The sequence below is a fragment of the Lytechinus variegatus genome, chromosome 14 (assembly GCF_018143015.1).
Source record: "Lytechinus variegatus isolate NC3 chromosome 14, Lvar_3.0, whole genome shotgun sequence".
Classification (NCBI taxonomy): Eukaryota; Metazoa; Echinodermata; class Echinoidea; order Temnopleuroida; family Toxopneustidae; genus Lytechinus; species Lytechinus variegatus.
Window position 1 is genome coordinate 11,500,716 of NC_054753.1, and position 25,753 is coordinate 11,526,468.

The 25,753-nt window shown below is 36.9% G+C and overlaps 1 protein-coding gene across 1 annotated transcript; it reads left to right on the plus strand.

The window, feature by feature from the left end:
* The first annotated feature begins 3,854 nt into the window (after window positions 1-3,854).
* LOC121427432 (protein DDI1 homolog 2-like) lies at window positions 3,855-24,518 on the plus strand. The gene is made up of 9 exons (XM_041623824.1): window positions 3,855-3,918; window positions 9,159-9,455; window positions 17,205-17,426; window positions 19,638-19,764; window positions 20,647-20,774; window positions 21,086-21,214; window positions 21,664-21,767; window positions 22,960-23,140; window positions 23,725-24,518. Exons 2-9 carry the CDS (start codon window positions 9,203-9,205, stop codon window positions 23,988-23,990), a joined length of 1,410 nt encoding a protein of 469 aa, XP_041479758.1. The 5' UTR covers window positions 3,855-3,918; window positions 9,159-9,202; the 3' UTR covers window positions 23,991-24,518.
* The last annotated feature ends 1,235 nt before the right edge of the window (window positions 24,519-25,753 follow it).

Consider the following 25,753-nt stretch of genomic DNA (forward strand, 5'->3'; position numbering starts at 1 on the left):
CCCCCCAAAAAAGCCCCAAAAAGAAAAAAGAAGAAGAGGAAAAGGATTTAAAAAAAACGAAATAAGACAAGGGAAGGAAGGTATAGCTTTGTTGTTTTTCCCTTCTTTTTTGTCAAAAAAAAATCAAAATCGCCTTTCCCTTTTGTTTTTCCGCATCTTTTTTCTGCTCCGCTTCCCCCCTTTCCGGCTGTGGGAGTCGTATATATTCTTGACAGAAATTATACATGGGTGTAAGGAGTATGAATAGTATATTTTTTTAATTGAATCGACACAAAATGCCTGCTCTTCTGTTCGGAGCGGGTAAACATTGGCGTCACTTCCCGGCTCCCCAAATTTCTTGTTTTGTGCCATTGATTTATTTTTTTAATATCACTGTCAAAGTTTCTTAATCAAACAAAAGGAAGCGCTTAATATGAAAAAAAAATCAGTTTTCTTCCAAAAAATATCACAAAAAGGTTTTCGTGCTTCGAGAGCTCACATTTTAAGATTGTTTTTCTTCTTAATCGAGTTAATAGTTTAAGAAATGTCAAAATTATAACAGGTAAAAGTTTTAGAGCTGCAACGCCATTTGCGGGAAGGAATTGTCAATATTTATAAAAACGTTAGCTTCCGCGCTTCGCGCGGTAAGAGGAATTCAAATTTTTCAATCTTATATTTCAAATCTTTAAGCTGATCATTTCTTTTAAAAACAATTAGTTTTAATCACAGCAATTCAATTGAATCATTGATAAGGGTACTAGACGCAAGAGATGCCTTCTTTTGACTTGAATTTGATGAGATATAAAAAAAACCTTTTTAGATAGATAGAGAGTTGAACATTTTTTATATTGAGATCAGAAAAATTTATATTTGAAGGACTGATTTAGGAATTCATGAAGAGCAAACATCTCACCAATCAACTTATGCGAACCTTCGCAGGGACGGGAAACGTTTTGTTTTAAAGGGGAATCCAGCCTTGGCCATAGAATGTTGTGTTGGGAAGGAGAAAAATGAATTAAACAGAATGGTGAAAGTTTGAAAGAAATCGGACAAACAATAAGAAAGTTATAGCTGCTTTAAAATTGAAATCACTAATACCATGTAGATATCAAATTGGCAACTGGGTAATAAATTATGACAAGGGCAGTGGAGTAGCTACGGGGGGCCAGGGGGGGTACGTGCCCCCCCAGAAAAAAATTGGTAGAGCAAAAAAAAAATGGGAGAAAGAAGAAAAGAAAAAAGGAAAAGAAGAAAGACAGAAGAAACTAAAGGAGAAAAATAAGAGGAAGACGAGTAAATGAAATAATGTGAGGGGAAGAATTGCAAAAAAAAATCTTTCATATTGTTAATGTTAATTTTTGCTTGCGCTTCGCGCCAGGATTGCCTGTTCGATAAGATTCATATCTTGCTCAATAGGCTGATTTGGAGCAAGTTTTGAAGTTAATATACAAAACATATTTTAGCTCGGATATCGAGCTTTCATTATATTTTCATTTACAAATTTAAGTGCTCTGTAAAATGTCTGTTTTATGGTCTACATATCAGCATTTTAAGCTCACGCTGCGTTGTCACATTGATTGATTTGCCGAGTTCATATTGTCTACGTGTATTCCATAATGTTCCGTTAAGCAAATGTATTCAGAATGCCCAGATTCTATGTCTAAATCTAAAACATGCGCGATAGCCTGCATGTTGTTTATTCAAAATGTACTTAAATTATCAATTTTCACATCAGAATATCAATAATTGTCTGCTCACGCTTCACGATCGCATTATTAAGGATACCCAAATAACTATCTCATATTAATGATTTACAAAATATGAATAGAATGTCCTGCTTTTAGGTCTAAAATCTCAATTTTCTTCTTCTCGCGCTTCTCGCTCGCATCAATTGTTTAGTTACATACCTATCCGATTTATTAATACAAAAAGTGCTTAGAATTACAATTTTTTATGTCGGAATGTCAAAAAAATTTGCTTGCGCTTCGCGCTCGCATTATTGAAATATATATACCGTCTTCGTGGGTAACTGTAAGTAGTCCTTAACAGGTCCCTTTTAGATAATGCTAGAACAGTTAATACATATTTTTGCTCATGCTTGGCGTTCGCAGTTACCATCTAGTTCCATATGAATCTTGTTCAGGATCACATTGCCTAGAATATTAAATTTTCGGGACAAAATACATGAAAGTGAAAAAAAAAATCGCTCGCGCTTCGCGCTCGCACTTTTATTTTATAAGGTCTATGAGATTTTTTCATGTTTATTTTGTTTTATAAGAATAAAACTAAAAAGTGACTGATCGGGGAAAATATAGGTGAAGATAATTTTGGACCCCGTCCCCTTTGGCGAAAGTCGGATCCGCCCTTGTGATACATACACATCGGAAAAAATGGCCAGTGCCCCCCCTGAAAAAGCAAGGACCCCCCAGGAAAAAAATCCTAGCTACGCCACCGGACAAGGGGCAAGGACAACTTTCCCATAGGCCATGTACTTTATTATCAGGGATTTGTGGTTTTCTTCTAATTACCCATTCCCCTGGGGCAGTAATCCAAATATAACCCAGGTAGTATATTGTTTAATGTCCTCATGAAAGAAAAAAACAATTTGAAATAAAACTTTTGGGGAAAATGACATTTTAGCCATAATATGTATTGAAGTACATGCAGAGTAGTCCTTGCCTTACATCACTATGACATCACATAAGCGGCCAATTTGAAGTCTCCATAGGTATAGTGATTACTAATATTTACAACTTTTAAAAAATCATAACTTTCTTGTTATTTGTCCAATACTGTTCAAACTTTCACCTATCAACTTGTCTGATTTTTCTTTTTCTTATAAAAACATGTTTTTATTTGGGTTGGATATAGGGCAATCACTTTAAAATCCATATGCCAGGGCTTACAATACAGCTGGTTGCATTGTGGTCCATGGTCCCGGGGGGCCACTTCCATTCACAAGTGGATACCATGCGCGACCATGAGGTCTCGAAAAGCACCCTAAACACGTAATTTCCATATTCTGAAAATGCACCCCTTAACAAGTATTGGCATGTGGAACCCTACCCTTAACAAGTATTGGAAACAAAACGACTCTTGGCAAACTTCCCTGAAATAAACCCCTAAACAAGTACAGGAATGTTTTATTGTTACGGGTCCTTCGGTTGTCGGCTTTACCTTATTTGGTTTAGTACGACCCCACTTTTTACACCTCGCGCAAATCGGACTCTAAACACGTAGTGCTGGGGCAAAAAGGACATCCTTTCAACATTTGAATTTTGTTTTATCATCTCCTCAAATTAGACCCTAAACACGTAATTTTCCTAGTGAAATAGATACCCTTTTTTCCATTATTTTTGTGATTTTGACACCCTTATCACGTTACGTACGTAACGTGCCCTATCGTGAAAAAGACATCCTTTTTACGTGTTTTTTTGGTCGCGCATGGTATCCACTCGCCAATGTAAGTGGCCCCCGGGTCCATGGTTGCATCACCACTTAGTAAAGAACCACCTGGTTTGTTGCTGTTTTGGGGGATAATTTATAAAACAGCAAATCATCTGAAGTGTTTTTATTCCTTTTTATTTGGACTGCAAGCATCATTCTGCACAAAAGAAACTAGGCTCCACATGCATATACAAATGCAGTGCATTTATCTTCAATTATCTTGAAGCAGCACTTCAACCTCAAGACAGATAAAACGAGGAACTATTTTTTAATCTTATCTAATTTTATTTATTGAAAGTATTAAAATGAGGGCCTGTGCATGACAGAGGACCAATCCACCCTCCAAGAATCGGCCTTAATTTGTTCTTTTGAAGACACCGTAGGTAATGATTTCTTATTTTTGTTCCGTATATCCTTTGCGTATATTCACTGCACTTTCTATTGGTCGCTCAAATTCGTGCGCTTGTGTTCCCTTCCAAACAACATCTTTTGGTAAGGTAGTTTCTTTTGTTTTAATTTTACATATTTGTGACTGTGTATGGGACAAGAAAATTTAAGGTCATGCCTTTTTGGCCTGTTATTTTTACATGTGATAAGATCTGATTGGGATTTTACTGTAGTCAAACTTAAAGTAGCTTTTGTAATTTTGTTGGACTCGGAGTCGTTGCTGCCTTGATCATGAATGCTTGCGGCTTGGACTTGAGATGTGTGTGCCGTGTGCTGAATCATTGCGAATGAGAATGAATCAGCTGGAATTGAGACTTGACTGAGTGAGTGTATTGCGTGAGAGTGTGTTGATATTTGACTCTATGTTTGTGGGATGGTATTCTGAAATTTCTCTTTACTTTTCTTGTAAGTAACTCGGCAAGATAAACAGCTCACTTAAACATGCTAAAAGTCTCTGAAAATTTGGTATTCTGACTGTCTGAAAAATTGTAAATAAAATGTAATCGTCAGGATGTCCCCTGTTTTTATCTCTATTTTTTTCTGTTTTCTCTCTGTTTTTATTTATGTAATCTACGTGTGTGTATTCGGAACTTGTCGCTCGCATTGATTCGCCAGGATATCGAAAATTAAAAGAAAGCTGTGATCCCCTTTAAAAGCACAATTCATTGAACGTAGATTGCAGAAACACACAGCTGCCTTTTTTCATCTCCGGCAGAAGAATAAAAAAAATTAAGAATTAAATATCGGCAACGTATAATTTCAATATTTATTACATTTGGAGTAGAAGTAACAACAGAGCTACCAAGTCTCATGCATTATGCGTGAGACTCAAGCATTTTGGACTCTTGTTCATCCCCTCAAATCTCTGTCTCACGCAACTATCACAGCCTATCCCCATATACATTGTACACAACGTCTGTGATCTCACTCAGATTCACAGGAAATCTCACGCATAGCTGGTCTTTGAACTTGGCATCTCTGAAATAATGGATAGTGGGCATTCGTTCAAGATGATATAATGTCATTTAGAATTGAAAAAAAAAATCTATAAACCCGGACACCGAAATCAGAAGAAATGATTCACATGCAGGCTCGCACTAACACATTACCGTTGGTGAATGGGGATGATACTTTAGTAAAATGTCAGAGATTGTTGAATAAATCCCCAGGAACGACGGTTATTCTTTTCTAGATTTTTATATGGCGTTTTTTTTTTGCCCCTGACGGCGACGCTTATATAAGTTATATGCTTGTGCACTAAGCAAAAAAAATTTGCTAAGAATTTTCAGAATACGGATTTTATTGTAACTCTGAAGATATAAGAATATTTCTCAAGACAATTTTCAGAATAAAGCCCCAGATTATGTTTACTTAATCATGGAAAAAGATGAATGAGAATTGAGCAGGAGAGAATAAGAAGGGAAAATGAGCAAAGGTGATGCGATGAATGAAATGAGAATTACATGGAGATTATTATTAGGCCTTATCAATATGTGAATGTCAGTCATTAGATGAGGAAGTAGAAGAATGCAGATTAAAATAAAAAGAAAATTAAGTGGGCATCTGGCAGAAAAGGAAAATGCCTAATCATGTTAAGACAAACAATAGTCAAAACAGAGTATACTTTAACTAACAGTCTAACCCACTGTTTTGTACGTAGACCGCAGTTTGGGCTAAGTCTACAATAAGTGTTTATATTTTACAAGAATAGAAAAGGAATCATAATCATATGTTGCACTGACATGACTGATCAGTCGGCAACCATCATTACAATATTAGCCTAAGTCTCTTTAACTAAGAATTTATGTGTGAGCAGAGTGCATTAAGAAGTAAGTTCTCAGATAACTGAGTCTTACCTGGATATTGGGGAGAAAAGGCTTCGAGCAAGTCCAATGGCTGACAGAGTTGTTAAGTACCGACTTGCTCTAGGCTTACGCGGGGAAAGGATGGGATCGATGTGATGGGAGGCACGCCGGCAGGACTGGGGTGCGCGAAGTGGAGGCTCAGAAGCAAAGTCCGAGTTGAAAACTTGAGGGCTCAGCTCCGCACAGTCGATCCAGGGTGGGAGCGTTACGGCCAACCGACCGCGCAGTGGCTCAGCTCCGTGGACGGACGGACGTACGCGAAAGATACACACTACAGTCTGTACGGCGATGACGTACACGTGCGTGAAAGTCAATGTCCTCGGCTATAACACAGCCGAGAAAGAGTCATGGGCCCATGTATTATGTAATGCACTACCGCAAAATATGAAAGTGCACGATGAAAAAGTACAATGAAAATATGGTTCTTTCTGAAGCTCCAAACTCCCCAAAATGTGCCAAAGGTTGACCAGATGGTGATAACTCGAACACACGCTGCCCAAATATCTATCTAAAACATCCGGATTACTAGGTCCAGGATTTACGACGATTCCAGGGGTACGTCTGCTTGATCCGAAGCCATGAGAAGCAACTGCTCTTATCGGTCCACTACCGTAGCTGGCGCTCTTTCCAAGGGCACTATCGCTTGCACTTTTTATATTGATCCATGCATTGTCTGCTACTTGCTCACAATGTAGCTTAGAGTTGCACAGACATGCGTACTACACCACAGAAGGAGAGGAGAGGGTAAAACCAAAAACAAGGGCTTAGAAATGGACAAAAGAAAAATGTATGAGAAATTGAATATTATTAGGTCTCAAGAATGATATGGAGATATTAAAGGAAAGTAAAGGAATAGGCTGGAGAAGGAAAAGAGTGGAAGCCTATTTAGGCTAAGCCAGGGTGGGAAATGAAACCATAATGCAAGGAGAGATACGGACCGAATCTGAGAAGAAAGAATGAAATTAAGGATCAGTACCAAAGTTCATTCTAATTTGCTCAAAAACAGTTCACAGAATAAAGCATTATGGAAGTTTTCTAGGGGATCCTCAAATTGGCAAACATGCTTATGCTTCAAAACTGGACAACTCGTCATTTTTTTGGTACATTTTTCTTCTTCAGATTTTCCCTATTTTTTCCCAAATAAGCCTACTTGTGAGGATAAGCATATTATATGTCATGGGAAAATATAATTCACATGGCGCAGTCATAATGAAACGGGTACAAGTGCCTTAGCTCTTCCGATTATATCCTGACTTGCTTTTTATTTTGAATTTAGGGCCCTGTTGTTTCAAAGTTAATATCACAGTAATTTCTATCTTATTGTACCCTCCATGAAGTCCATGAGAGTTTTGGCCACTAATCAATGCTATCATGTCATTTTGTATTGTCGCATTTATTTATTTTCCATTCACAAAAGACAACAAAACATTGCAAATTCAAATATGTCACAAAGTATTGCTATCATAATTCATAACAAAATAGAAGACAGGGTGAACTTGAATTTAGCTGATTTTGTCGAAGATAAGTTAAACAAAAATGAAGAAGTTATTTGCACAGATGGTAATTAGCAATGGAAAGCAAAGTTGGCACAATATTTAGTAACTAGGCAATTCCATAAAATATACACTGCGTCCCAGAATAAACGAAACCGAGATTTAGCGATCATTTATCATAACTTAATCATAAATAGAATAGACAAATGACCTACCAATTTAAAGCTTAAAATCTCCTCTTTCATCTGATATTACTTAGGTTACTTCTTATTCACGCATGAGTGAGCAAAAACAATTTGAAGAAAGGATACCGAAAGGTCATTTGGCGGGGGGTATCAGGGTTTCAAAAAGAAAACCACATTTCTGACAAGTTCAATATCTGCTCTTTAATTTGGTACCTCAATTATAGAAAATGGTCAAGAAATAAAAAAGTTCTGGTCATTTGAAATAAGGCTTGTATTTCCATAAATTCATGAGATAAACGTGTTTTCACCGGTTTCCCACAGAAGCTTTCGCATGGTGAACAAAACATTTAATGCATGGCTGATCGTCAACAAAACAGAGTGTCGAGTGAGTTTGAAAGCCAGCCTGGAGAACTTCTTCATTTCATGAAATTATTGAAATTCAAGCCTTAATTCAAATGACCAGAACTTTGTTATTTCTTGACCATTTTCTGTAATTTAGGTATCAAATTAAAGAAGAGATATTGAACTTTTCAAAAATGTGGTTTTCCTTTTGAAACCCAGATACCCCCCGCCAAATGAGTTTTTGATATCCTTTCTTTAAATTGTATTTGCTCACTCATGCGTGAATGAAAAATAATCTAAGTGATATCACATGAAAGAGGAGATTCTCAGCTTTAAATTGGTAGGTCATTTGTCTATTTTATTTATGATTAAGTAATGATAAATGATCGCTAAATCTCGGTTTCGTTTTTTCTGGGACGCACTGTATAATAATAATAATGGTATTTATTCATCATTGTAATCTCGAGCAAACAGATGAACATGTACAAATGATTTACAGAGTACTGTATAAAATGATTAAAATACAAAACATTACAATAGCAGAAATTCTAAATTGTAGTTACAATGCTTACACAATATGTGGCCTGTAACAAATTCCAAATATGTATTACAATTAAATATTGAGTATCAACAGAATGTGGACTTACAAAAGAAAAATAAATAGAGAGGGGAAAAAAAACGAATGATCAAGAAAGAGAGTTGGGCGAAAATTATTTAAATTAAGAGAGGGAGTGGTACTCAGGAAAGATAAAACAAGGTGGAGTGTATGAGATAGTGAGAGAGCAGGGGGATCAAATAAATAAAAAAAAGGTAGTCAGAGCTATACAAGGTTCAGGAAGATAAAGCGAGGGAACAGACTATTGCGAATAGAAACCATAATTCTCACAACTGGTAATACAATATACACATCCATTGGATGGGTTAACTCGTGCTTAAATGGATTTTTTTCTTAATAAAGATCCCATTGATGGGTGAGTGAGTACATTATAAGGATCGAGAAATGTTTGGATGTATTTATTGTAAAATGTCCAGGGGGTCTATAGTAAGTAAAATAGTTGTAAACATTGACTTTTGTATATATGCCTGACACCCTTTATGTGGGACTTCATGAAATTTTCTGTCTCGGATTTCTTGTTCTTTTGAAAGTCTGTAATGTTCTCAAAGGACCGACTTGGTCAGTTTATGAAGTGAAGCAAGACTTTAGAAAAATGGTGGCTAGATGTACAAAAATGTTGATTTTTTTTTATTGAATTGCCAAACTTTGATCCAATAGTGCCTAAGGCATTGTTACAAACTGTCCTTAAAACAAAAGTGAAAAGGCAAGTTATTTTAAGTTTATTGTGTTCCTACATGTATTTTTTTTTTATTTTGCAGTGACAGTATTTTTTTTTTGTTCACAGACTTTGCACCCTAGTTCCAACAATTATTTTAGTAAAAAACAAAAATGAAGGTGAGTGTTGCCAACTTGGATAATGCCCTCATAAGTCTGGAGGTGAGTCCGGAGATAGAGTTGGAGAACTTTAAAGTCTTGGTGGAGATGGAGTTAGGGCTGTCGGCAAGTGAGTGTGTCATCCTCTTCAACGGAAGACCCATGCTGGACATGAAGAAGACTCTGAGTGCTTACGGCGTATCCGACGGTGAAGTCCTCCTCCTCCAGCCGTTGCCGACGATGCCACCGCAGAATCCGCAATCACAAGGCAAGACATAATCACTTTTTTGTTATGGTTCACAAATTTTTATTTAAATTGTTCTATCCACCCCAAATATATTTTCCCTGGGTTTTATTTGTTCTGTTTCAGATGATGAGCTTTAGATGTTGCGGAATCAGGACTTGCTCTTTTTTTAAACATAGTTAAAGATTTTTTTCTCAAATTAATGAAATTTCACTTATTATTATTATTATTATTTATATACTGCGCTTTTCCCAGAATGGCCCAAAGCGCTTACAAGAAGAAAAGGAGATTATTACAACTATACAAATGAAAACGTACAATCCTAAAAATCTGGATTGGAAAAAAGAAAGGTTTTAAGTCCCTTTTTAAATGAAGGAACAGATGGTGATTGTCTAAGAGTAAAAGGTAAGCGATTCCAATATTTTGAAGCGGTTATGGTAAAAGTCCTATCTCCAGCCAGTTTCTTAGTGATTTTATATGTGAGACGGAATGGGTCACTGGAGGCTCGTACATTCCTGCGAGGGGTGTATAGGGTCAAACAATCACGCAGATATAAAGGTGCCTGCTTATTGAGAGACTTAAAAACTAACAAAAGTAACTTAAAGGGGAATCCAGCCTTGGCCATAAAATGTTGTGTCGGGAAGGAGAAAAATAAATTAAACGGAATGGTGAAAGTTTGAAAGAAATTGGACAAGAAATAAGAAAGTTATAGCTGCTTTAAAATTCAGATCACTAATACTATGTAGATTTCAAATTGGCAACTCAGTAAGTAAATTATGACAAGGGGCAAGGACAACTTTCTCATAGGCCATGTACTTTATTATCAGGGATTTGTGGTTTTCTCTTAAGTACCCATTCCCCTGGGGCAGTAATCTAAATATAACCCAGGTAGTATATTGTTTTATGTCCTCATGAAAGAAAAATATAATTTGAAATAAAACTTTTGGGAAAAATGACATTTTAGCCAAAATATGTATTGGAGTACATGGAGGAATAGTCCTTGCCTTACATCACTATGACATCCCATATGCGGCCAATTTGAAGTCTCCATGGGTATAGTGATTACCAATATTTACAACTTTTAAAAATTCATAACTTTCTTGATGTTTGTCCAATATTGTTCAAACTTTCACCTATCAACTTGTCTGATTTTTCTTTTCCTTATAAAAACAATTTTTTATTTGGGTTGGATTCCCCTTTAAAAACTATACGATGTCGTATGGGAAGCCAGTGTAAGGATTCAAGGAGTGGTTTAGAGAAGTGAAATCTTGTTACTTGATAAATTATTCGAGCTGCCCAATTTTGAAGCCTTTGAATGCGATCTACTTGAGTAACAGGAATGTTAGAGAGAAGACCATTGCAGTAATCTAAACGGGACAGAACTAGAGAACGAATTGCATTGTTACAGGCAGATTGAGTAATATATCTTCTAATTCGAGAAATATTCCTTAAATGAAAAGTTACAGTAGTGCATATTTGAGAAACACGGTCAACCATTGACATTTCTCTATCAAAAATTACACCAAGATTTTTAACAGTAACTGAAGGGCTTATGGATATATCGCTGACTGTTAACTTCAGATCTGGCAGATTGCGTAGACTGTGTGGAGAGGCCGCTATGAAGAATTCTGTTTTTGAGTCATTCAACTTTAATTTATTAACTGTCATCCAGTTTCTAATATCTGAGATACAGTTCTGAAGTCGAAACAGAGCGACAACTAAATCTCCTGGGATTTTCGGATTAAATGAAATATACAATTGGGTGTCATCGGCATAAAGATGGTAGTTGATACAATGATGTGTAATAATATTACCAACTGGTAGGGTGTATATAGAATAAGCCTGAGTCGAATCGATTTTAAAATCGGTGTTCGATCGATGTCATCGAACACCGGTGCAGATTTTGCAAAATCGGTGCATCGAAAAAAAAAAAACGTCGGCCGGCCGATTCGTTTGGTTTACACAATCAATCATCAAAATATCAGTAATGTCTAATGTCCAACTTTACTACTACTTACTTGATTTCTATTGCCCCCAAAATGAAACCGAATAAGTGATTATGATGCTACGTATTCACCATTAATTTGAAGTTTATTTCGATCATAGTTCGAGTCTCACTCGTCTGCTCATGCCGAGATAATTTATGCACGCACAATGAATTCATGATTGGAAGTCATGGCCATCGATCGTGCATGCGCAGTACTGTTCTTTAATCAAACCAGAAAATGACGCGATCAACGTAAAATAAATCTTGCTTTCATGAACAATATTAAAATCATGACCATAGAACATTATTTTATCGTAATATTTAACAATAATTTGCATATGATAATCATTAATATGAATTTAGAGCTTGATGTGAAACGTTTGAATTTCGTTTCAATTTTCAATGGGGGACATCTCATGACGATCGACTTGACTTCTTGAGTCGAGCTAGTGCACTTGTCTAAAAAATAATCATCACGTCAGGATTGATTCTCGAACATTGTCTACATGCAAAAACTCTGTTCAAGGTCGTAATATCACCATATAATAACATTTTACATGACAAAACAGAAAAAATTGCGTTTGATATTTTTTCCCATCAATTTGAAGCTAGTTTGTGCCCAACTTTGGGCTCTGATTTCATGAATGGGAAAATATGTCATACGTCATCAAACACGCATGCGCATTGTGCTTATTTTCTCGGAGCTTGGAGGAGACGTCCAGAGATGGAATAACAATAGAAATAATCCCAGTATTATTTCTTCCATATGAACATAACATACTTTGCTGACATCGTCAATATTCTTAGTATGACCATAAAATCTTGTTAAATCGTAATAATTTAGATGAATTTAGGGCTCGATTCGAAACATTCGTATTTATTTTGATCGAATGCTCAATTGCGTCTAAAAAACTGGATTGTCATTATCAGGATTAATTCTCGAACATCGTCACAACTCATATTCCACAATCTTTCCTCACAATCGTTATATCAGCATTGAATAGCAATTCAAATGACCATCCAGAGAAAATTACATAAATTTATTTGGAGCTCATTATGGATCCAACTACACAATCTCAGGCAAGTTACAGCGCTCTCCGTTGATTGCACTTGTTTGCTGGCGCTGACGTCAAGCACGCCTGTCGTTTCGGGAGAGTGAGTGTACGGAGCTGCGGACGGGGCTGGTGAATGGACTGCGAATGCCTAGTCGACCGAAAATCATTCGGATCAACTCTGCGTGATTCATGTCTTTATTATTGTTTCATTTTAAACTTATATGTTTTCATCTGCAAATATCATTGTTGAAGATATTTTGGGAGAATTCTGCTTTGGTCCCCGGCTTTTTTTTGTGTGTTTTGTGATGGAAAATACAAACGAACTTTGCTCTGTCATCTGCTTGTGCAACGCTCACCCGGCCAACGCCAGCGCATACCGTCAGTGCGTATATATATGCAAAGCGCATCGCATCGACGCAAAAACAAGACTAAATTTTCCCCGCCTTCAATATTCGATGCATCGATGTTCGATCGAATTAGAGCTGTCGAACCCCAGTTTTCAAAATAATCGATATGACTCAGGCTTAATATAGAATACCCGATAGGGCCTACTACCGAACCTTGCGGAAGACCAAAATCAAGGTTAGTGGGTTTGGATAGTTTACCAGTAATGTTAACTCTGGAGGACCATCCTGTGAGGTACGACTCAAACCATGACAGAGCTGTAGATCTCACACCTATTCTGCTGTAAAGACGAGATAAAAGAATTTTGTGGTCGATTGTGTCGAAAGCAGCAGATAAATCTAAAAGTTCGATCAAAACAACTCTGTTACAGTCAAGGGAAAACATAATATCATTTTTAACTTTAACCAATGCCGACTCTGTGCTATGATGCGACCTGTAAGCAGATTGAACATAATCAAACATATTATTGCTTTCGATGTGTTGAACTAGTTGTGAACAAGCTGCTTTTTCAATGGTTTAGCAAGGAAGGAGAGATTAGAAACTGGTCTGTAGTTTGAAAGTTCATTTTTATCCAAGTTCGGCTTTTTCAACAGAGGTCTAACGTAACATTTGATGAATGTGCTCCTAAAGGGAAACTACCTGTAGATAAAGAGTTATTAATTATGTCGGTGATTAATGGCAATAACTGAACAAGATTATCTCTTAGAAGCCATGTCGGAATTGGATCTAACATACAGGATGTGTTAGTGAAATTCATAATAAGCTTGGACACATCAGATTGAGTATATGATTGAAAGCTTTCAAAGAGAGGAATAGTTTCGTCAACTGAATCAACAAACCTAGTGTCAGGGACAACATTCAGAGCGTCAATTTCTTCTCTAATCTTCCTTATCTTTTCCACAAAAAATTGAGAAAATTGTGAGCTCAAAGTATATGCTGAGTCATGTATAGGTAGATGACCAGACTTCTTATTCAGAAGAGAATAAATAATACGATAAACTTCCTTACTATCACAAGAACTCAATTTCTCTTGGAAGTAATTCACTTTAGCTACACTAATAACCTTGTTAAGATTATCATTTTGCTCCAAAAATAGTTTTCGGTCCGAATCTAGCCTTGTTTTGCGCCATTTTCTTTCCGCTTGACGGCGGTGCTGGCGGGCAACAAGTGTAGACTCATTGAACCAGGGAGAGCGCGACTTTGGAGCACAGGTTCTTGTTTTGGGTGGTGCATGATCATCCAAAATTTTAGTGATTTCAACACTATACCAATTAAAAAGTGCATCACAATCATGATCATGTGGTCTTAACGATACTAATTCCAATGCATTCATGAACCTTACTTTGTCTAACTTGCGATAATTGCGCAAGGTCTCTGTAATCAAACTAGGATTGGGCTTCTCCTTTCTTAAGGAGAAATGAATCATGTAATGGTCTGATGAACACATTTCTAGCGTATGACAATCAAATAAGAAAGCATCATCACGAGTAAAAATAAGATCTAAGGTGTGACCTTGGATATGGGTCGGGCCCTGGACATGCTGTACCAGCCCAGCAGCGCTTACAGTATTCATAATGTGTTTGACATCATTCTTTAATGCATTTTCCCAATGTACATTAAAATCGCCCATTATTATTAACTTTCCTGGAATCAGAGAAGTTTCTGTGATAAATTCATCAAATTCTGCAAGGAAATCTGACAGAGATAACATGTTCACGGTTGAAGGAGGGGGTCTGTACACGACAATAAAATGAACTGAGCCTGAGATATCTGTAATATGGGCAAATTCAAAAGTTGAAGAAACGAATACATCATTCTTCTTCTTCATTTTTAATGATGTTTTGAACAATACGCTGATACCACCTCCTTGAGTACTAGAGATTCTGGGATAACTTATGAATGTATAACCTGGTGGTGTACACTCCCCAATCACTACATCATCTGTTTCACTTAACCATGTTTCGGTAATAAACAACATATCAACATCATTTTCTTGTACATACTCTGTTATCTCGGTTGATTTGTTACGAATAGAATGTGCATTCCATAGACATACATTATTATTGGATTGTACTACAGAGCTACATACAATAGGGACTGCCTTAAGATTATCACAATTGATTTCTCTTGAAACCAGAGACTTTGGTTTCCTTTGCCTTGTTATAACAACCGGTATAGGTGAAGGAATACAACTAGATGGATCAAGAGATGTGATGTAGCTATCGGTCTGTGTTCTGACTGTATTCTTTTTCGATCTTTTCTTTCCTCGAAGATGAGCCTGGATGCCTAACTCCTTGATGTTCCTCCATACGTCGGGATGAACCTTTCCTCTGTTCTTTGAAGTTTTATTAACAATCCTTGACAAGTCATAATTATAAGTCATTGGATTCAAATGGGCCCATGCAGGATTGCTTCGAAGCAAAATCGACCTGTCGTACTTAATACGCTCTCTAGTTCCGTCGGAGTTCCGCTGAATAGGAACACTACGACATCTGGTGATGTATTCACTAGTTGGTCCTGGATTAGGACTAACATCGCCAGACTGAAGTATCTTGAGCTGAAATGTCGCAGACGAATTGTAGTAATAAGAAACTCGAAGTTTTGAGTACTTACAGTGAATCTCCTTAGCTGGGTGTCCTGTGTTGTATTCAATTTCACAAGGTAGACTTGCAGTTGACACTTGAAAAGCTAACACAGTGAGAGTGAATAGGCACAGTGTCAATGGCTCCATTGTGCTTCTAATGCAGGCATTCAATAGATAGAAACTGTCCGTTCAAGTTGAGCGACCTTGAATGGTGATAGCTGGACATATAACACACATGTACAAAATGGCTTACAGATTTACAAGCTCAAATCAAAACCATGTACAAGAACATCCAGTAATATCTCATCAATACAAGCAAGATTCAGTTGCAAATTTGGCTACAAGTATCCTTGCAAATAACAAACCTATCTGGTACAATTATTAATGAGAAACAGTATAAATTATACACAGCTCAGAGAGCACCAAAAACCATGTCAGCCACGCAGGGCGACTTACAAATCAACTTATCATCGAAAGATATCTGCACCTTTTTTGAGGGTCTCAAAAACTATTTCTATTACAGATGTAGAAGAATCTATAACATTCATGTTAGGAACCAATTCATTTGCAAATGTACTGGTCATCAAAAGTGTTTGTCAATAAGTTTTCATGTTGAACTCAACTCAGTATTAATTACCCAAATGTAACCCTCTCCAACACATGGAATATCATACATGGTTCTTTATGTTTATTAACTTTCAGTAGTAAATTAGAATATATTTTTTTAATCTAGTGGGTGATAAAACTTTAAGTCCATAAATAAGTGATGGAAAAATTGAGTTTTCTACTGTTCAATTTGAAAGATAAATTTTATTTTGATAATTGGTTTCACTTCACATAGAGGTGTAAGTATTGGACGTCTTAATATTAAATGAACAGTCTATTAAACCATTTCAGCTGTTTATTTTTGTTGTTGTTGTCATATTGTGAATGTTCACAACTATTCTCCGTGATTGGCCATTTTCCCATGACATTCTTCATAAATATCATGGAATCCACACACAAAAAGTACACAAGAATGAGACTTGAGAGGCAATTTTTGCCCACATCACTTCCCAAACTGCTTACCATACTACCATCTTCTCTTGCAGGCAAAAACAAATATTTTGTATTCTCAGGGGCTACTTTTGTCAAACAACTGCCTGAATCTGCAACACTGGATGAGCTGTAACATTGCAGCGAATTCGGGGCTCTTTATTTGCCGGGGCTCTTTTAAAGCAGTTTGGGGGCTAAACCCCTCCCGTCCCCCTTGTAATTTTTCCCCTGATTGACCACAAAACATATTGAAGGATATTTAGAAAATCAATATCCTACATATGGTAGAACAATGATATTTGCTTTTTACTGCATATTTGCAAAAAGTAGCCCTTGAAATAAAAGAAATTGCCCCAATGTGAAAAAAATAGAGCTAGGGCCCATAACACAAAGGTAAGTGATTAATCACTAATTTGAAAGAGCAACTCTCATTGTTTCCTCTTCAGTCTAATTAGAAAAATGTGGATTCAACAATGATCTTGAACTGGGGGCCATTTCATTTGGCAATTAATATCTAACCTTTGTGTTACAGGGCTGGAAAAAAAAAATCAAAATTATTTACTAATCTGCAATTGATGAATTTGAATGCACTTCCTTTCCATTTTCCACAAATGTTATTTTAATGTAAGCCTAGATATTTTGCCCTTGAAATTTTCTTCTTAAGATTTATTGTAACTTATACTTTCCATCTTCATTTCCTCTCACAGCTCGACTTCCTGACTTCAGCAATATCAGAGTACCTGGGTCTTCTCCAAGAGGACCTAGGCCAACTGGTGCTGGGCCATCCACTAGACCAGTTCCAAGACCAGGCCCCATTGAAGAGGACCCAGCTAGACTGATGGAGATGCTGAAGGCCAACCCAGCTGAGGTGGCTATTTTGAAAGAGAACAACCCACCTTTAGCGGAAGCCCTAAATGAAAACAATCTACGTAAGTTTAGAGAGCAGGTTCGTTAGACACCTTGTCAAAGGCAAGGAATCCTGCAAGCAGTTTTTCATTACCAATCATCAAATTTCATAATTGGGAAAGCCATAATGAAAAGACTCGTTGCACCTTTAATGTGGGATCCCCGCTAAAAAGACACAGCACAGTATTTTGACAATGTGCTTTTGGTGATTAATCAGTAAATATAGAAATGACTACTATGTATAATGATGTAAAATTCTTAAAGGGGATGTTCACCCTGACAAAGTTTATTGTAAAAATGTAAATAATGAAAAAAATATAATAAAAATAATTGAAAATATTGGCGAAGGTTTTAAAAAAATCCATCAAAATTTGATAAAAGAATTAAAAAGTTATTAGAATTTTAATTTTTTTGATTTGTGACATACGTGTATGCGAGCAGCTTTACTACATATCGTATAGTAAGAAATGAATGAAATGTCATTTTTCTCAGAATACTAAAAATTGTTTTTACTGTATTTATTGTATAGCAATATACAAATCATTTCACACCCATTCCTAGACAGAAAATAGAAATAAGTCATCACGAACCATTGACAAATTGAGATTTATGCATTTTATATTACATACATGTAACATATGGGGCAGTGCTTGTTTATATAATGTCACAAATCCAAAAATAAGTGAAGAGAGTTCTGAGTCACTAGGTAGTTGAAGAAACCATTTCCCTGAGAGTGTTTAATACATTCTTCAGCCCAAGGACAAGGCCAGCAAAATGTAACCTCTGGAGTCTAGGCCAGCATTGACTGCAAATCCAAAACTAAAAATTTCAATAACTCTCTTAATCTCGAATGGATTTTCCTCAAACTTTCAGCAATATTTTTTATTATTGTTTATGCTATTTTTTGACAAACTTTTCTTCGTTGTGAGGTTCCCCTTTAAAACCACAGACCTGGGGCCCTGTCTTACAACGAGTAGCGATTGATCAGATCAATTGCAACTATGGAAAGCCAGCATAGTCAACGTATACAGTGCATGTTTGCTCAAAATTTTGTCTAGATATGAATGTACATTGATCAATGAATTCATTGATTTCTTGACAGTTTGTTGTCTTCTCCTTTGTTTACATTTTGCACATTTCCTGTAGAAAGAAATTATGACACTGATGGATTTCCATATAGAATTACGGTTGATAGGATCAATTGTAACTCTTTGTAAGACAGGGCCCTGAAGGGATATGAATGTACATCCATGAATTCATTGATTTCTTGACAGTGTAGTGTGTTCTCCTTTATTTACAAAGGACATTTTGCACATTTCCTGTAGAAAGAATTTTGACACTAATGGATTTCCATGGAATTACGGTTGATAGGATCAATTGTAACTCTTTGTAAGACAGGGTCCTGAAGGGATGTAGTAAGTGAGAGTTCTGAGTCACTAGGCAGTTGAAGAAACCATTTCCCTGAGAGTGTTTAATACATTCTTCAGCCCAAGGACAAGGCCAGCAAAATGTAACCTCTGGAGTCCAGGCCAGCATTGACTGCATTTCAACTGGGTTCTTTGATCCCTGTTATTTTCTTGTTCAAAGTTATGGGAAGTTGACAATCTCAATATTTTGTTGACATTTTATGTTTCTTATCCTTACTTTGCTCTTTACTTTTCCTTTTAATGGTGAAGAAAGCTGCGTTTAGTTCTTATTTCCAGTCTTTCTGTCAAATGAGTTCATAAATTGAACTTGCAATTTTAGAGATCTGTTCCATAATTGACGATGTATGCAAGTAGTTAAACCACAACTTTAGAATAGAGTTTATTAAATTGAACCAAATTTAAAAACTGGGCCATTTTGTTCTGACAATGGCGGGGCTCGAATTAAGAATTCAAAGGGACAAGGCCTTTTTTTAAAAGGGTACTTCAAGGAAAGGGAAGGTAGAGCTCACTTAAGGGACATCCAAGACCAGTAAAAAAGGGCTTCAATAGTAAAATGTACTTTTCAATGGGACACATGCTTTGGATTCCCACAGGGCACTGAGGCTTCAGGCAAGAAGGGCGCTTATTTTGGCCTCCAGTCAACAATTACTTGGAAGGTTATCAAGGCCATTCTGAGGTCATCAGAGGCTATTTCCTTGGGTGGCTTTGGATTGATTCGAGCCCTGAATGGCAATGTACAGAAGTTGTGATTAGGGTAGTATAATACCTTTGTCAATATTTGCATGTTTCCTCATTTATTTTATGCAGAAAAATTCACAGAGGTGCTTGATAGACAGCGGAAGGAGAGAGCCGAGCGTGAAAGACAGCGGATTCTCTTACTAAATGCCGATCCGTTTGATCTCAGTGCACAAACTAAGATAGCTGAAGCTATAAGGTAAGTCCCACAGGTTCTCTCCATACATCAGTTTAAAGGTTCACTTCATCATGATTCTGGACAAGAACATACTTTGAGAAGCCATTACCTCTAAAAGGGACTAAAAGGCATCCCCCCCTCGATGCTTCGCCCGATAAAAGCAAACAGATAGCGCCGCAAAAGTTTATGACTTTTTGGGGGAGTCTCGCGCAACTTTGTAGATCAAATTACCAATGTAGCATCGCAACGCCACATGACTTTTTACGGGACAATATCATGCCGAAAATGGCTAATTTTTATACTTTGTGTACAAAGTCTATGGGAAATGAAATTCATAAAAGGGTGCTTATTTTCCATTCTAATTGGTCTGCTTAATTAATTTAGGATTTACTGTAGTTGTAAAAGGGTCTGTGATAATTTCCATTGGACAAAAACCAATGAAAAACAAAAAGATGAAAAAAGAGAGAAATACATAAGAAATTCTAAAAACAAAGAAATACATAGGAAAACAAATGGCTTTCGCGATTTTCTTCGTGGAAACCTCTATATTTAATTGAAAAGATGATATCTGGAAAAAAAAGAAAATCTGAAGTTGAATGGGTGTTAAATATGCTAGTGACGTTTTCACAAATAAATTTGCATACTTTATTCATAATAAATAAAATATAATTATTTTCAGATTTTTTTTATACTGGCTCATACTTTATATGGTAAAGAATGTGCATGCCAAATTTCGGTGTGATCACACGAACGTTGGCCGAGATCAGAAGGGGGGGGGGCATTATGCCCCACAAATATCAATTCAATAAATAAAGAAAATGCTGATATTGCCAATTGAAGAATAAACGTTTCAAAGAATTAATTTTCTGATTTCATTAACATCATATCATTTATTTAATTCAGGCTGCAGAATGTAGAAGCCAATATGGAGACAGCCATGGAGCATGCACCAGAGAGCTTTGGCCAGGTCATAATGCTCTACATCGATTGCAAGGTCAATGGTCACCCTGTGAAAGCTTTTGTAGATTCAGGTAAGAAGATATACAAAAAAATATATAAAAGAACACACACAAAACAGGGTGTTTTTCATTGGTAGGTTTGTAATGTAAATAGAGTATGAAAATACCAAAAATTAGAAGAAAAATCTCCCTAAATCACTTGTAACCTGAACGTGAAAAATGGTATGTAATTTGCACAGACTGTGGGACCTACAGTAGTTACAAGACCTATGACAGAAATCCTTTGTGCAAACCTGGATAAAAGCCCAAACTCGAGTCTTAACAGTTCCAGCTGCATTTTTATTTTCATAAAGGAATGTTAATGTTTTGTTCAACTGTTTCAGGAGCCCAGATGACGATCATGAGTCAAGCGTGTGCTGAGAGGTGTAACATTATGAGACTGGTAGATAAACGATGGGCGGGCGTGGCCAAGGGGGTCGGCACCCAAAAAATCATCGGCAGGGTACATCTAGGTAAGATTGATAACTCCTTAGTTTGATTGGGTCATTGTGGGGATTCTGATTGGCTAATGACCAGGTGACATCACAAGTTCCTTAATTTTCATATCGACAAGGATTTGCTTGAAACCTTTATATAAATAGTGACACTTTGAAGTATCATAACTTTCTTATTTTACATCTGATTGTGATGGAATTTCCAGAGTTATAATGGCTCTTCATTCAAATCTACTCTTTCTTGGGGTGGCCTTGAAACAATATCATCTCTTCTTTCTGTAATGCTTTAATGCTGTAGTCATTGGCAGACTCAGATAGCTGATCATAGACCAATTTATGTTATGAACTTGATGTAGACGAACTAGCATTAGACCATGTTGGACCAACTAGGAAGTAGGCATAATAGGTGTAGATCAAGTGATCCTTGTAACTTACCTATTATCCTCTCTCTCTCTCTCTCTCTGCAGGTCAGATTCAAATAGGTGGTGTCTACCTACAGTCATCATTCTCAATTCTTGAAGATCAACCCATGGACATGCTTCTTGGTCTTGACATGCTTAAAAGACATCAGGTAACAGTTCTGAATGGTATCAGCAGGGATGTAGTCGAAGCCGGCATCAAGGTCACAATATGCTGGCCTTGGCCTGAGTCATGTGTACAAAGTTGAGGGGAGGAAGCTTTCTCCAGCGACCCCGTGACTTGAAATCACTCACCTCGACTACATCCCAGTTTGTCATGAATCGACATTTTTCAGAATTTTCTTTAGATGTCTATAAAGCATTAATTGACAAAGTAACATTGATATTTATCATGAAGGGAAAATTGGTCATTGACTGGCTGGCATGCAAAATTGAAAGTGTTGGCTATGTGTTATTCTAGATTGATTTATGTTTGAATTGCACAACCTTGAGTTGTGACATGTCCATATATGACACTTGAACTACGTTCAGCTTTTATTTGCTCCCATTCGTTTTAATATTCATCTTCTATTTATTTCATCTAAAGAAGGGGATCTGAGCCAGGTAACATACGGCTAATAGTGATTGATAAATAATAATAGGACTTGTATAGTGCATGTATCCACACCTTAGGTGCTCCTATGTTCCCCGGCTAAGCTAGTCTACCGATTCCGGTGATCACAGCTTTTTGAGGAATTACTTGTTGCCGGTACCCTTTTACCTTCCCTGGGTTGAGTGCTGCACAATGTGGGTAAATTTCTTGCTGATGGAAAACAATCCATGGCTGGGAATTGAACCCATTTCCCTCACATTGAGAGACAAGAATTTTAACCACTAGACCACGACACGCCAGTTGCTAATTATTTCTATGATTGATTGCATTGATTATTGTGTATGATCAATTGTAGAAATAAGCCACATGATCAATCTCTAAGCTAGATATAACCAATCAAAATCATTGTTGCATGAGCACTCTATTTAACCCTTTGCAAGCTGAATTAATTATTGAGGGATGATAATGAAATTGTTTCCATGTTATTTTCTTTAATTCAAAATTTCTATATTGCACCATATAGATGTTCTTCAAGAACTATTGCATTTTATCATATTACTTTATATATTATTGTATTATCCAATTTGAATTTACTTGTATGAATGTGCAAAATTGCAACATCAGCGCGCAAAGGGTTAAAATACTGACCAGGAACCAGTCAGTGCGGTTCTTTGCAATTCATCGTAAACATTTGTCCTACGGGACCTTAAATGCAATGTATTATGAATCATGTCAATTATTATTGCTTCCAGTGCTGTATAGATCTAAAGAGGAGCTGTTTGGTGATAGGTACCACAGGGACAGAGACACCATTCCTCAGCGAAGCAGATATACCAGTAGTAGACCGCAACAGCCAAGGTGTGCCAATGGACGTGAGAGAAGCGGAAGATAGGAGTCTAGCAGAAGCATTGGCTAAATCAGCAGCAGAATCAGGTACATAGAGACAATGAAAGAGTACATACAGTTTTTCCCCTCTTGCTTTTATATAGCTTGTTGAATTTTAAAACTGCTGCCTTTTTGGGTTGTAGTTTTCAAGTTATACTGTAAAGGCTTTACATATATGCCAGTTGTGGTAATAATTCAAAATAAGCTCAAGCATAATCCATTAAATTAAATGGAAAAGAGATGTGTGCGAAATTATTCTGGTAGGATATGTGTAATTGCTGAGAAATTGGCAAATTTGGTGTGGCATTCAAGCTAGGTGTCTGGTCTTTTCCCAAGTAATGATAATACACTATCCCACATGTGCTTATCTGTGTTAGTGATTTTCATTGTGATAGTTTTCAGCATTGATTTCATGATTTCACTTGTTAGGTTTATGTAGATGTTGATGTACCATATTTAAGAACAGTTGACCTTGGATTTTGAAAGATTTGCACATGAAATGATTGTTTGCTGGAACTACATTAATTAAATTTCAATGTTTGCAAAGTTAATACAACATTGATATTTGTATTATGCCCATCTGTTGTGAAATGTCATTTGATCCTTGTTATTTTTGTCCTTTGGTGCTTTAGGTGGGCCTTCCACTTCAGGGGCGACTGGCTCTGGTGCCAGCCTAAGTTCAGGCAGGGTCTTGGGATCACCTGCAACCTCCGATTCGTCATCATCATCATCTGCTGGCACCGCCACTCGAATGTTCCCAGAAGCAGACGTCAAAAAGCTTGTTGACATGGGCTACCCTCGCGACCTAGTCCTGGCAGAACTCCGGAAAACAGGGGGCAATGTGAACAAAGCCATGATGGCACTCTTTGCCAAGTCAGTATCAGTCCCAAAGCGGTGACCCACCCGCGAAGTATGAACAGTGTGCTGGGCAGGATGTCATTCCAAGAAATTTTTGCGAGTTTTGATATATACGCTTTTGTTACAGTGTCTTTGATTTTTCGCTTCATCAACGTGTCAATGTCTCAGCAAGTCAAGTGCTTCCAACTGCTACAATAAAGAAACGTGTCAACTCTTTTGAGTTTTAGCACGCTTGAAAATCCTGCGACCTGATCCAAGCAAATCATGGATACAATTTGTAGCCATCGCCCCATAAAATAGAACATTCTATCAGCTTTCATCCTAATGTCTTATTGTCTTAATGATTGTAACATAGGGTATTAATATAGTAAGGGGTTAAAGGTGCTCCTATATTACCCCTGCTAAGCCAGGCTACCTATTTTGATTCTGAACGCTTTTTGAGGAATTCTTTCCTGCCAATCACATAAAACTTCTAGCTTAAGATTTTAGTACTCGATCTTTGTGAATAATATTTGCAAAGATGGAGGCTGATGTCCTCTCAGTTATTATAGAATAATGAATAATAATGGTATACAATTAATGCACATTAATGAGTGTGTTATGACGATGCAGCACACTCGAGGGTATTTACAATTATGCGAAAGCAAGAGGCGCTTGCGCCGAGTGCTTTTGCATGATATTGTGAATGCCCGAGAGTTGCTCGCATCATCACTAACATCACGAATCTTAAAATGTGCATTGTTTTATAAAACGGGTCGGCAAAATGAAATTTTCATGGAAATCTTGTTCAAATCCCTCCAACTTGTGTACGATCGCACAGACGAAGAGATCACAAGACTGTCAATTATGACATCACAGGCGAATCTACTATGCGCGCCTAAGTAAGCGCATCAAAATCCTAGCCAGCCTCTTACTGAACGCGTATCAGTTTTTACGTGCTATTGGAACTAATGCTGCACAAAAATTGCACTGTGCTGCACAAAAAATGCACAGTGCTGCACGAAAAATGCACGACTGGAAGGTTGCGCATAATTAAAGCATGAACACGTGACTTGAATACGCACTCACCATTGGCTACATCCTTGAACCCGTTTATAATAATTATTATTCAAATGTTACTAATGCTAGGTTCACACCAACGCCGCTTTGACGGCGCTTTAAATCGGCGTACAAAGCGGCGGCAAAGCGTAGCAAAGCCTAATTTAAGCGTAAAGACCGTAATAGAGCATGAGAAAGCTTTGAGCAATTCGGGACATTCGGCAAGAGCGCCAAAATTTTTTAAACTGTTTAAAAATTTGAGGCGATCTGTCACGGATTGCGTAAAGCGGGGAGAGCGTATTAAAGCTCATCAAAGCGTCACAAAGCTTAACAAAGTCGTAGGAAAGCTTAACAGAGTTTAAGAGAGCTTGGTTCGAAGCGGTGACCCCACTTTTGATACTTTGCCCATAGGCCCTACAGTTAAGGATTCGTTCAGCCTGATTTTTACCGATGACAGACCTTTGCAAGAAGTATTATAATACAAAAACCACTGAATGTGATTTTGGTATTTTTGGATTTATAGTTACTATATGAAAAGTTGGTCTTTTCAATGAAAAAAAAGACCAGAAGTGTACCGGGCATTTTATAATGGGACATCCTGTATGAAACATAATAAAACAGGAAAGGCAATAGAATAAAAAATAGATAAATAGAAAAACTCAAAAAGTTTTCCACAAATTTTTTTCTATTTATGTTTTATTATGTTTCAATTTTAATTCTATAATGTTCTATATTTTATTCCCTTTGTTTTATTTTCTCTTTTAC

Excerpts from the sequence above, each read along its gene's own strand:
- LOC121427432 (XM_041623824.1), top strand. The coding sequence starts at position 9,203 with ATGAAGGTGAGTGTTGCCAACTTGGATAATGCCCTCATAAGTCTGGAG. Across the intron at positions 17,427-19,637 it reads CCTAAATGAAAACAATCTAC|AAAAATTCACAGAGGTGCTT; the intron begins GTAAGTTTAGAG and ends TATTTTATGCAG. Across the intron at positions 21,768-22,959 it reads ACATGCTTAAAAGACATCAG|TGCTGTATAGATCTAAAGAG; the intron begins GTAACAGTTCTG and ends TATTGCTTCCAG.